This window comes from Aotus nancymaae, unplaced genomic scaffold (assembly GCF_030222135.1).
Source record: "Aotus nancymaae isolate 86718 unplaced genomic scaffold, 86718_ANA_hifiasm-v0.15.2.pri h1tg000007l, whole genome shotgun sequence".
Lineage (NCBI taxonomy): Eukaryota > Metazoa > Chordata > Mammalia > Primates > Aotidae > Aotus > Aotus nancymaae.
This window is the reverse complement of record NW_026988418.1, coordinates 40,532,807-40,546,286: the sequence shown is the minus strand read 5'-3', so window position 1 is coordinate 40,546,286 and position 13,480 is coordinate 40,532,807. Positions and strand designations below refer to the sequence as shown.

At 34.8% G+C, this 13,480-nt stretch overlaps 1 protein-coding gene across 9 annotated transcripts in view; it reads left to right on the top strand.

Moving 5' to 3' along the window:
- ZZZ3 (zinc finger ZZ-type containing 3) overlaps positions 1 to 13,480 on the top strand; it is a 129,983-nt gene that overhangs the window by 101,964 nt on the left and 14,539 nt on the right. For 6 of the 9 annotated variants that reach the window (XM_021667678.2, XM_012442671.2, XM_021667679.2 and 3 more), the window contains 7 exons: positions 4,036 to 4,174; positions 6,850 to 6,997; positions 7,085 to 7,200; positions 8,232 to 8,303; positions 9,648 to 9,749; positions 10,414 to 10,509; positions 12,856 to 13,008. In XM_021667678.2, the coding sequence (XP_021523353.1) occupies positions 4,036 to 4,174; positions 6,850 to 6,997; positions 7,085 to 7,200; positions 8,232 to 8,303; positions 9,648 to 9,749; positions 10,414 to 10,509; positions 12,856 to 13,008 (826 nt within the window). The remainder of the gene's footprint in view (positions 1 to 4,035; positions 4,175 to 6,849; positions 6,998 to 7,084; positions 7,201 to 8,231; positions 8,304 to 9,647; positions 9,750 to 10,413; positions 10,510 to 12,855; positions 13,009 to 13,480) is intronic. The other 3 variants (XM_064372525.1, XM_012442673.2, XM_064372524.1) reach the window with 1 other exon arrangement.

Below are 13,480 nucleotides of genomic sequence, written 5' to 3'. Positions count from 1 at the left end.
AGACCAGCCTGGGCAACACAGTGAGATCCTTTCTCTACAAAAAAATTAAAAAATTAGTTGGGCATGGTGGTGCACACCTGTCCCAGCTACTTGAGAGTCTGAAGTCAGAGGATCGCTTGAGCTTAAGAGGTAGAGGCTGCCATGAGCCATGATCTGCCACTGCCCACCTGCCAGGGTAACACAGCGACTCCTTGTCTCAAAAGGTGAAAACAAGAAAACCCTAATTCTTTGACAAAAGTAAGTTCACTGTTGTTAGCATTGTGTAGGATTTAAATTTAGACATAAATAATTTTAATAGATTGAATGCAAAGCTATCCTTATGGAAAAAGTATAACTATGATTAAAATTGTATCCATGCGAAACTATGTGTGGTTTTTTGTTTTGTTTTGTTTTTTAGTTATTCCATTCTCTTGCTTGGTTCAGTGAGTAGCAAAAGTAAAAGTAGCATGTTTTACTGGAATTAAAGAATTTCAGGTTTTTAGTGCTTGAATTTCTTTTAAATATCTGTCTGAACATCTATGGTGATTGGGTGCTATCCTACCATTTTTCATTTTGACTGAGACAAAGTTTTTCTTCATATTGTGTCTTTATCATAATTTGCTTCTGGTTTGACCCTTTGTACTCTATAAAACAAGTCTATTTCTTTTCATGCATATTTGTTAAATAAAGATGGAAATGATATTCTAGTGGAGGTTTTCATTTCTTGGCTAAATATTCTCAGAGTCTTTCCTCACATTGCAGCTCTACCATAAATAGCTGGTCTGATCTTGGCGAGTTACTTAATCTGTGCTTGGTTTCCTTATCTTTAAAATAAGAATGTTGGTACGTGGCTCAAATTTATTGTGAGGATTGAGTTATTACATTTAAAATACAACATTTGTCTGGCATGTAGTACACATTCAGTAAATGTTAGACACTACAGTTGACCCTTGAACAACACGGGCTGGGCATAGACCTCCTGCATAGTTGAAAATCCACATATAACTTTTGACTCCCCTAAAACCTTCTAATAGCCTACTGTTGACCCAGAAGCTTTACCATATAACATAAACAGTTGATTAACACAAATGTTGCCTGTTACATGTATTTTATACTGTATTCTTGCAACAAAGTAAGCTAGAGAATAGAAAATGTTATTAAGAAAATCATAATAAAGAGAAAATATATTTACTGTTCATTAAGTGAAAGTGGACCAACCTAAAAGTCTTCACCCTCTTTGTCCTCACATTGAGTAGGCTTGAGGGAGTTCAAACTGTGTTGTGTTGTTCAAGAACAACTGTATTGTTATTTCATCTTACATTGTTTCTCATCCATCTCGTCTATTCGTGAACCTGTTTGTCTTTCTCAAAGCATAGCTGATCAGCCTAGAAGGAGTAGTACAGTCGTTACTTTCCCCCATTAATATGGGTCAAAGTTGGAATTAATTTTTAAACATTCATTGTGGAGAATTTAAAACATGCAAAAAAGTAGACAGACTAGTATGATAGACCCTCATGTACCCATCCTCCATCCCTAGCAACACAACCAATCCAGCCCTATTTGTACTTCATTCAGTTCCTCCATGATATAATTGTAGCTCCTCTATTATACCTAGACTTCATGCCTGATTTATCTTGATAATTACTAAAGCTTTTAGGATAGTGCCTTGTTTTCTTAGTAGATAATTGTTGAATTAATGAAAAATGAATCTCACCTTGGATTCATGCCTGGATCAGCTTCTATAGTTTGCTTGCATAGGTGGATGAGCAGGATTGAAAATAGATTTGTCGATATTTACTAGATGTCACTCCAGTTTTATTTAAATAATTTCTTCCATATCTGCTCACGGATATGTATATATATGGTAATCTTACTGGTGCAGTCTCTGAGTATGCTGGGAAATAATTCCAATTATCTGGGATAAAAGACTTGAATTTGCTGGGATAAAAGACTTGAATTTTCTTAGAGTCTTTATTATTTTGAGCTTGAAGACTTTACCAGTGTTTATCAGGACTTCCAATCTAATAATCATTTTGTCTTAACTAGATGTAAGCAGAACTGAAGAACTGTACTTTATTTGCCATCTTTGTTGGAATTATTTTTTAAGTCAGATTTGTTATGGAATAATTTATATACTGTAAAATTGTTGTAATTTGTTGGCTTCAAATTAGAGGCCTTTCTTCCCAGTGTCCGTTTGCTCCAAACATAACAAAAAGACAGCTGCCATTGTAACTGACTGTAGCACTTTTTTCAAACTTGTTTTTTCATAACTCTATTTTTACTTGTGCCTTATTAGTTGTTACTGTGCCTATAGCATTTACTGAAGTTTTAATAAATTCATGGTTGTTTTTAAAGTGATACTGAAGTGTGTTACTCCTGCTTAAAACAGGGATAGAGACAATATAATAAGCCTTTGGTTGTGTTCAGCTAGTAGGATAGGAATTCTGAAGGTGAAGTATATCAGTTAAGAGTATTATATAGAGAGGATAGCTTCTAGCACTCAGATCACTACCATCACCCTAAAATTGAGTCTCTGTGAACCTGCTTAGTAGAAACAGCCAGCTGAGACAGGATTTGTACACTCCATACACTTCAAAGCAAAAGGAGGCTTAGTGAAAGTGAGTTTAGACTTACCCTCTAATTTATCCAGTAGTGACTTAGTACAGCCCTGCTTTTCCCACTCGTAGTTCTAGTTTTAAATGAAATATCTTTAGCTGGAGAGGAGTCTTACCTTTCAGTGTTAGCAGTTTTACCTTAATTATTAAAAATTTTTTCGAGGATTAGTTGACAAGGACTTGAAAACAAGAATAAGATTTGTTTTAGAGAGGAGGCTGAGAAAAGTGTTCTGATAGAGAACATCATGTTACCATGACACCATGGCCTGTGAACCTCAAAATTGCAGTATTTCACCTTTGATACTTCTGCTAGTTTGCTTACTTCTGAACTTAAAAGATTCAGAGAATATCTATTCACTTACTCATTCAGAAAATATTTATTGAGTATCTGTATGGTGGGGAGTGTGTTGCTTACTGGCTAAACAAAACAATGAACAAAACAGATGAACTTGCCATTATGTAGTTTACGGTCTAGTAGGAAACAAAATGAAAGTTGTTCGAAGCCATAAAGAAAAATTGTGCTTTGCTTATGAACTTCAAGGACTTCACCACTTATTTTAAAGTGAACTTGGAGTGACTTTTTTTTTTAGTTGTTTTGCAAAATGTATTTGAGCATTCAGAACTTTGAGTTTAATGTGTTTTTCTATGTGTATTGATAATGTGAAATTAAACAGAGGCAGGACAATTTAAACAGGGAGAATATTAACTAGAATAGATGTACTATAGTGAGATTTCAGGATAATGACATGTAATATTTTTGTGTGGGTAAAACTATGTGTTAGCTATGCCAAATGGACCTTTGCAAACAGGAAAGTAAAAATATCTTTATGGTCTTTCTTCTCTTTAAATGATTAATACTTAAGAATTGAACGTTTGTCTTTATCTTTCATGCAGAAGAAAAAAATAACAGGTTTGTTGATGGAAAAGTAAATCTTTAAAGTAGGAGGGAGGGTATAATAGAGCAAATGGAAACTGTGAGACTGAGATCACATTGGAATTATGTGACTGTGTCATGTGTCTCTGGGCGAGAAAACATGCCTTAAATTCCTTTTTCCAACATAGTACAACAAAGTGGCTGAATTTAGTGATCCCTCCTAGTGTTAAGATTTTATCATTGTAATGTTTTTTTTTATCTAGCAGTTTCTTAATGACTTAGATTGTTGGAAAGTCAAAATGCTTTTTTTTGTTGTACTTGTTCAGGTTCAAGAATTAAAAACTTAAAATGGGGGAAGAAGGCTTGGCTTTCTCTAACTGTTATTTTCTGTAGGTACTTCGTAACTCAGGAAGACCTCATTTATTCCCAGTAATATGTTTTACTAAACTCTTTCAGGTAACTCTTAAAAGACTGTGTGACTTAATAGTAGATCATGGCTTGAACTCAGTTTTTATTTCTTGTTGTTACTAGACATTTTTTGTGAGATATTTTTCTTTGTCTCTGTAGTTATCAGAGACTATTACAGACGATTGCTGTACTCGAGGCTCAGCGTTCTCAAGCAGTCCAAGACCTTGAAAGTTTAGGCAGACACCAGAGAGAAGCACTAAAAAATCCCATTGGATTTGTGGAAAAACTCCAGAAGAAGGTATACATTGAACACTTTTTAAGATTTACTAAAATCTGTGTGGGAATAGCTTAAGAGAATTTGATTTATTCTTTTTTATGGGTATATGCTTTTTAAAATGTTTAAGTTTTTTCTTCTATAATTAGCCACACAGCTTAAGGCAAGATACCAACTTCTTCCACCTCCACCAGGCATGCAATAAAATATATCCAAATGAAAATCGCTGGAAGCTTTTATCGGATGTTTATATGGGAACTTGTACAATTCCTTAGCCATATTTTTCTAGCTTTTCCTGTTACCTTCCCCTTCTTTGAGTATTTTTCCTCCTCTGTTTCAGGACTTCAGGATTAGTAAGCTAAAAGAAAAAAATACTTCAGAATTAACTACTTTTGTTTCTTTTGCACACTAGTACTTGAGATAAAAAGCAATAGTGATAAAAACAAAATCGGGGCCGGGCGCGGTGGCTCAAGCCTGTAATCCCAGCACTTTGGGAGGCCGAGGCGGGTGGATCACGAGGTCAAGAGATCAAGACCATCCTGGTCAACACGGTGAAACCCCGTCTCTACTAAAAATACAAAAATTAGCTGGGCACGGTGGCGCGTGCCTGTAATCCCAGCTACTCAGGAGGCTGAGGCAGGAGAATTGCCTGAACCCAGGAGGCGGAGGTTGCGGTGAGCCGAGATCGCGCCATTGCACTCCAGCCTGGGTAATGAGCGAAACTCCGTCTCAAAAAAAAAAAAAACAAAAAAACAACAACAACAAAAAAAAAAAACAAAATCGATTTTAAATGTCTTTAGAGTTATGATAGCCAAGTCTATGAGGAAGAAATATAAATTTTGCTTAATTTAAAAATGCCATTTTTAAATGTGAACATTATCCATAATTTTGTTTTTCTTAAAATAAAAGTTTCATGTTTAACACTTAACCACTTAAAAGCGATACAGGTTTTTATAGTGAGTTTCTTGGTGTGTAAATATGGAGATGATCTTGATGTGCATTTGTACTGTAATAGGGACCCACTAATTGTTCATTAGATTTGAGACATGTGATATTAATCAGCATTCTGTGAAAAGATTAAAACTGAAAAATGATGAAAAAGAATCCTCTCCTTAAAAAAGAAATGAAGCCTTATCTTGTATGACAACTCTAGTAGCTTTGTGAGTTACCTGTTTTTAGTGAGTTACAAAAGTAGTCTACCAGGTGTTAGGAGAGCAGTTCTGGGGACTTTATTTCACTAGATGTGTTAACTTATTATTTGAATTTTTCTAGCTATATTATTTAGTTGGTAAACATTTCTTTCTCTTCATGCATTTAGAAAACATTGAATATTATAATAGATGTAGAGTCTATATGTTGATTTGTTAAAACTTCTAAGGTTTTTAGAATTTTGGTGTACCTTCTGTGTTAAAATGAGGCCCCTTTAAGTGTTTATTGATTCTGCATTGCTGTTATTAAATAATTTGCTGGTACAAAAGATATAAGACTTATAATGATTATTTACAGTGGATTCAACTAAAACAGATGGTGTTAGTAAAGTAAGTACTAATGAAAAATTTATTAACCTTAATCTCATTTCATTTAGTTTCCCGAGTAGGCAAAAAGATGCAGTTAGGCATATTTACTGGATTTGTATGCAGTTGATTATTTGCTGATTCTTCATTTTCAGGTTTAGTCTAGAATGGACTTTCTTTTCTTTTTTTTTCTTTTTATTTTGTTTTGAGATGGAGTCTCACTCGGTGACCCAAGCTGGAGTGCAGTGGTCTCATCTTTGCTCACTGCAAACTCTGCCCCCTGCGTTCAAGTGATTCTTCTGCCTCAGCCTCCTGAGTATCTGGGACTGCAAGTGCACTGCACCATGCCTGGCTAATTTTTGTATTTTTAGTAGAGACAGGGTTTCACCATGTTGGCCAGGTTGGTCTGTAACTCCTGACTTCAGGTGATCTGCACTCCTCAGACTACCAAAGTGCTGAGATTACAGGCGTCAGCCACCGTGCCTGGCCTAGAATGGAATTTCTTTTCACTTTATTTCAGAAATAAAGATGTAATGTTGACCATCTTTAGAATTTTTTACAAAAATACACAAATATATTAAAGCCACATACTTTATTAACCATGAAGTTATCAGTGTCTGGGAATATTTTTTAAAGAAAAAATTACCATGAAAGTCCTGTGTTCTTTGGAAAAAATTTTTTCTACTGGATTTAATTTAAAAGGTTGATTCTTCTATTTTTCTGTGATTGCTCATGCAAACTCAGCTTGCCTATTTTATTTAGGTTTGTCATATTAGTTATGTTGTTGACATGTAATATGTTTGTTTTAGTGGACATATAAAAAATTCCTCCTAGTTCACATTAATGAAACTGGTGATATATATTGGTATTTGGAATGCAGAGAACAATTATGGCTCATTAGTTTTATTTAATATTACTATCATTATTTTAAAAGACACTTCCCTCCATCTAGAAGCAGTACTTAGGTTTTGCCAAATTCATTTCTTCTTCACTTATGTATTGTTTTTAGCATTTAATATTTAGACTGTATTAATTAACTTTATTGTCTATTGGATTTAAATATGAATAGAAATACTCCATTGATTATTTGGATTTGGAGTCATCTGAAAATTTGACTGTGGTTGATTATTTCTTCAATTAAATTTAGACTTTTACTTTATTTTGTTTTGTCTCCCCTGTCCCCAGGCTGACATAGGGCTTCCGTATCCACAGAGAGTTGTTCAGTTGCCTGAGATTGTATGGGACCAATATACCCATAGCCTTGGGAACTTTGAAAGAGAATTTAAAAATCGTAAAAGACATACTAGAAGAGTTAAGCTAGTTTTTGATAAAGGTAAGAAATCATACGATAAGAATTTAAGTAGAAAAATATCTGGCAGTGTTTTGCTTTAACGGTTCTGTATGTGGTCTTATTTTTCAGTAGGTTTACCTGCTAGACCAAAAAGTCCTTTAGATCCTAAGAAGGATGGAGAGTCCCTTTCATATTCTATGTTGCCTTTGAGTGATGGTCCAGAAGGCTCAAGCAGTCGTCCTCAGGTAAGCAGTATGAAATATTGGAGTAGGAAAATTTGAATTTTAGGCAAAACATTTTAACATTTTGCTGGTTTGTATTCTTAAAATTAAAAAGTCTTTCACTGGAAGATAAAGGGGACATGAACTTTGAAATTAAGAGAAACTTAGGTTGGCGTCTTAACTTACTAGCTGTGAACCTTCAGATGTCATTTGTGTTGAAGTCTCTAAGCTGCAGTTTCCTCTTATATAAAATGTATGTTGTAGGGTTGTTGTGAGGGTTAAGTAGGTAGTACATGCAATGTGCCTAGTACAGTATCCAACACATAGTATTTACTCTAAACATAGTCTCCTTTGTGTATGGTGACATGTGACCAGGATTTGAGTCCTGGCCTTGCCACTGTTAGTTAGATGAACCTCAGTAGACATGTTACTTTTCAATTCTGAACCCACATTTCCTTTTCCTTTAAAAAAAAAAATGAAGTTACAGTACTATCATGTATTTCACAGGATTGCTGAAGGTATGAAGCCAAACGAAATAAAATAATGTGAAGACATTTTGTAAATAGTAAAAAAATATATATATACATTAAAAAAATAAATATACTCGGCCGGGCGCGGTGGCTCAAGCCTGTAATCCCAGCAATTTGGGAGGCCGAGGCGGGTGGATCACAAGATCAAGGGATCGAGACCATCCTGGTCAACATGGTGAAACCCCGTCTCTACTAATACAAAAAATTAGCTGGGCATGGTGGCGCGTGCCTGTAATCCCAGCTACTCAGGAGGCTGAGGCAGGAGAATTGCCTGAACCCAGGAGGCGGAGGTTGCAGTGAGCCGAGATCGCGCCATTGCACTCCAGCCTGGGTAACGAGCGAAACTCCGTCTCAAAAAAATAAAATAAAATAAAATAAAATAATAAAATAAAATAAAACAAAAAATAAATATACTCAAATATTTTAAAATTAATTTAAAAATTTCACAGTTTGTGTGTTATTTGGCTTTATCAAAGGGTAGACTTTGTTATTTTCTCTCTGACAAAAGCCTTATCTTATGTGCAGATGATAAGAGGACGCCTGTGTGATGATACCAAACCTGAAACATTTAACCAATTGTGGACTGTTGAAGAACAGGTAATAGATATTTCAAAATCATGTAGGCTTAAAAAAAAAGTAAACAGTTAACATTACAGTCAGTATTATGAGGCTGGGTACAGTGGCTCACACCTGTGATCCCAGCGGTTTGGGAAGCTGATGTGAGCAGATTACTTGAAGACAAGAGTTCAAGACCAAGCTGGCCAAGATGGTGAAACCCGTCTCTACTAAAAATACAAAAATTATCCAGGCGTGGTGGTATGTACCTGTATGATCCCAGCTACTCAGGAGGCTGAGGCAGGAGAATTGCTTGAACCTAGGAGGTAGAGGTTGCATTGAGCCAGGATCATGCCACTGCATTCCAGCCAGGGCAACAGAGTGAGACTCTATCTCACAAAGAAGAGAGTCCATATTATGAATTAGGTGTATGTTGTTGTATGTGATCCCTCTTAACCATGAGTTTTAAATATTTAGGCTTTTTTTTGTATACTTTTTTGTGTACTTCAAGAATTTTGGATTTTAAGAATGTGTAAACTCTTGTTTGGAGATAATTTTAAAAGAAGGAACCTGGGTTTTTCAGAAGGCAGTAGAAATGGATGGAATAAAATAGATGTTTTGTAATGTAGCTTGGGGAGAGAGAAAAACCTGAGGCCAGTAAAGCTGAGCTTTAAGTGCATTCTTATTTTTGTTGTCGAGGAGAGATGAGGAAGCCAAGTCAGTTCTGGCATACAGCTAGCATTGTCTTTTGGCTAATGGCAAGGGTTGTTTGTGGGTGAAGTTTGAGGCACATCTCGGTCTCATATGGGTATTAACCCCACAGCGATACATTTAGCAGTTTATAAAAAGCTTTGAGATATCTTTATTTATTTAAAGCATCCAGATTTTTCTGCATCTTTAGGACCAGGAGAAGATACAGGAGACAGGAAAGAATATTAAAATCAAATATTTGAATGAAGGACCACACAAAAGAAGGAAAAGCCTCTTTTAATAGTCCAAATTTAAGTGAATTTACACGTTTTTGTCAAAACTGTACGGGAAAGCCTGACGTAGTCTAGTAAGAAAATATGGTCAGTGGAAATCACTAAAATATGTAATCTACCAACTTGTTTACTTATTTTCTGTTTCCTTGTGCAGTCTTTTAACTTATGTGAATAGAAAATTTTTGTAAACTCCTTCATAAGTTTATTCTCTAATTTCATTGTTCCCTGTGAAGTCTTAAGTTTCTAACTAGAAATTTTTCCTACCACGAGCATTTCTAATAATGTATCCCCCAAAGGTGGGATTATTAGACTTTGAAATGGAATGTGAATGTATTTATTTTAGCAAGTCAATATTTAAAATTAAATACATATTTTCTTAAATTTGGTCTTGGGTATGTCTTAGAAAAAGCTTGAACAGCTGCTCATCAAATACCCTCCTGAAGAAGTAGAATCTCGACGCTGGCAGAAGATAGCAGATGAACTGGGCAACAGGACAGCAAAACAGGTAATTGAGGAGATGACTGCAGATTGCTGGCATGCTTTTGGTAGTTTTTTAATAAAGGAGAATAATGCAGCTGACATCGGGCAATCTGCCATAACACTTTGAGCTACAGAGTGCTGTAGTGTGTTTTTTTGGTTTTTTTTTTTAATTGTATGTATATTTGTTGATTTCAGAAACAATTTGAGATGTTTCTGCTTTGGATCATTACAAAATATTTAAAAAGGAACATATAATGGACTCAGTTTCTCTTGAATGCTTACTAAGCATACTAATTGTATACTTTTTGGTTATACTGTGCAAACAGATTTGTTTCATTGCCTTAGTATTCTCTGGTTGTCTTTCTAAAAATGTATCTTGCAGTTTACTCCTTCATATTCCTATCTATATTAATAGAAGTGTTTTTAGACTACAAACATAAGTGTTCACAAGTTGAAATATGTGTTTAGCTTTGGAATCAATCAAATTTAAATTTACTTCAATAATTTTTCTTTTGCCTAAATTTTAAAATATATGTGTATTTGGTGGCGGTTTATTGTTATTTCTAGATTCATGATGAACATTGAATTGTTAGCATTCATTAGATACACATGTACATTTTAATTTTTAAAAACGACTCAGGTATTGTATGTCATCTCATTGTGTTAAGAGACTTGTCGTGTTTCCTTAGGTTGCCAGCCGAGTACAGAAGTATTTCATAAAGCTAACTAAAGCTGGTATTCCAGTACCAGGCAGAACACCAAACTTATATATATACTCCAAAAAGGTAAAAAGAAAATAAATGAAAGTAAATTGTAGGTTAAATTTATTAAAGTAAGAATTGCTATGTAAAAATGTACATATTTGACAGAATAGCGTTGTTTTATTTTAAAACCTCTGTTGTTTCTGAGCATTTCCTTATATTGTCCATAAATGCAGGGTAAGGACTCCATTGTTGCTGCTCAGTGAAATTCTTTGAGCTTTAATGATTCTTCATTATTTTTTTGGCAGTAATATGAATGAGTGCTACTTGAAAGATTTTAGATTCAGAATATTTTAGAAAGGCCTTTGTGAGGGTAAAGTTTTTAGGATGTTTGATTATTTAATAAGTACAATCAATTTCTGTTTTGTAGATAATGCTACCTAAATCCAAGAATAGAAAGGGTTATTATGATATTCTAAAGCCAGTCACAGTGGTGTGCACCTGTTGTCCCAGCTACTCAGGAGGCTGAGGGATGAGGAGTACTTGAGGCCAGGAGTTCAAGTCCAACTTGGGCAACATAGTGAGATCCCTTGTCTTTAAAAAAGTAAAATATTTTATTTAATGCTTACTACAATTCTTGAAGTATAAATAGTCTTATCTTCACTTTACTCATCATAATATTAATAGCTAACTGTTTACCTTACTGTTGAGGGCTCTGGGCCAGGCTCTACTATTCTATAACCTTTCATTAGATAAGGAAACTGGGCCCTCGGGTATGTTGAGTAAATTATCTAGTCACTTAGCTGTTAAGTCTGGGAACCACTGATTCTCTCATTCTGATGCCAAGCTTTTCCCACTATTCTCTATTGCTTTCTATGGTGGAGAAGCTACTGTTCCTTTCCCAAACAGAACACTGCATTAAAATGTAGCTAGTTTCTTATACTTGTAAAAAATAAAAATACATAATTGGCTGTTTTTCATTTTCTTAATGTTATCCTGGTATTTTCCCCTCCCCACCACTGCCATCTGTTTCGTAAAGAGAAGCTAAGAGTATATCTATTGCTGTTACCCTACCATACTGAAGCCATTTAATGTAATTTTACATTAAGTATATTGTCTATACAGTTTCATACTTTACCTATTAAAAAACATTTTTTTTAAACCAAACTTTGGAAGCTTGTTTTAATTTGCCAGTTGTTTTAAATATTTTGGATTTCCCACCAAATATAGGATAACTTGTGTTAGATATGTAGAGTTCATCCTATAACTTTGGGATATTGGAACCTTACATTAACCAGTGTTCTACATAAGAGCTCTAATTTTCATGATTAATTTCTAAGCTACCTTTATAGATGTGTTGTAACCATATGTTGTCATAGTTAACACTGGATAATGATAACAAAAGGAATACTGGAGAAACTACATGTGTTTTTTTTCCCTTGGGTATACTGTATTTTGGCTGTGAAGATCTAGTACAGCTATAGTTATAATGATTGTTTGCCAATATAGTTAAATTTGGGAACAGGTGAAATGATGGTTCTCCATGTAGCTGAGGGTATTCTTTGTGACTGTGCTATTGATCAAGACAGGCAGGCTACATAGTGGTGGAGAGTGAGAATTTGGGCACCACACAGGCCTAGTTTGTAATCCTGGTTCTACCACTATCCAGCTGCAACACACTGGCTAAGAAACATAACCTCCCTGTCTTCAGTTTCCTCATCTTTAAATTAGAGGTGATGATAACTACCTTATAGGAATGTTGTAAGGATTAAATGATACTGGCATAGAGCAAGCTTGTCCAACCCATGGCCCACAGACCACGTATGGCCTAGGACAGCTTTGAATGTGGCCCAACACAAATTGGTAAACTTTCTTAAAACATTACAATTTTTTTTTTTTTAGTGTTAGTGTATTTTATGTGTGGCCCAAGACAATTCTTCCAGTGTAGCCCAGGGAAGCCAAAAGGTTGGACACTCCTGGCATAAAGTAAGCAGTCAGTCAGTGTTAGATAAGTATTTTCAGATATTGATAATGTTATAGAAATTTTTCTTTTACTGGATAGTTTTATGTCTGGCATAGGCTACTTCATCCTCTCTGATCTTTTATAAGATGATCATAAGAGTTCAGTGCAGCCAGCATTTGACTGCCAAGAGTGGTGAATGCTGGGGATACAAATATAAGGTAGATATTGAGCATGTGGTCCATTTTACTGTTGTTGGGGTACTTCCCCTACATTTTTTTCTTTTTTTTAAGGATAGTTGTGCTTTAAAAACCCGGAAAACATAGAAAAAGCAACAATATAAAAGTGTGCTAAAGGATAGAGGTAAAATTCTTCTGATAGACTTGTTGGAAGTAAATTTGTATTTTTATATTTTCAGTTCTTATAATGATTTTTCACTGTCCCAATTAAAAATTTGTTTTCTTACTTAGTCTTCGACAAGCAGACGACAGCACCCTCTTAATAAGCATCTCTTTAAGCCTTCCACATTCATGACTTCACATGAACCACCAGTGTATATGGATGAAGATGATGATCGATCTTGTTTTCAGAGCCACATGAACACTGCTGTTGAAGAGGCATCAGTAAGTTACCTATTTAGTTATTATACACATCAAGGTATAAAAGGAGAGTAGGATTCTCTAATTATTTCCACTCTTCAGAGAATGTTGGTTTCTTCTCTTTTAATGAACAAGTCAAATGTATGGTTTTTAAGTAATGTGCTTTTGTGAAGAAAATTTCAAACATGTACAGAAATAGATTAGTATAATGAACCTTAACAATTATCAACGTGTGGCTACCTTGTTTTAATCTCTACTCCCTCCCTATGCACCTCAACTCTGCTCTGGATTATTTTGGAGCAAGTCCCAGATATTATACAATATAATTATCATGTTTATAAAAAGATAATTTGTTATACAGTGCAATATATAGTCACTGTTCATTATTTTTTTTCTAATTTGTTCATTTGGGTTTGGATCCTCAGAAAGCCTATAAATCACAATAGGTTCATTCTCCCTCTTTCACTTTCCTTTTCCTTCTCACAATGTTTTTGTT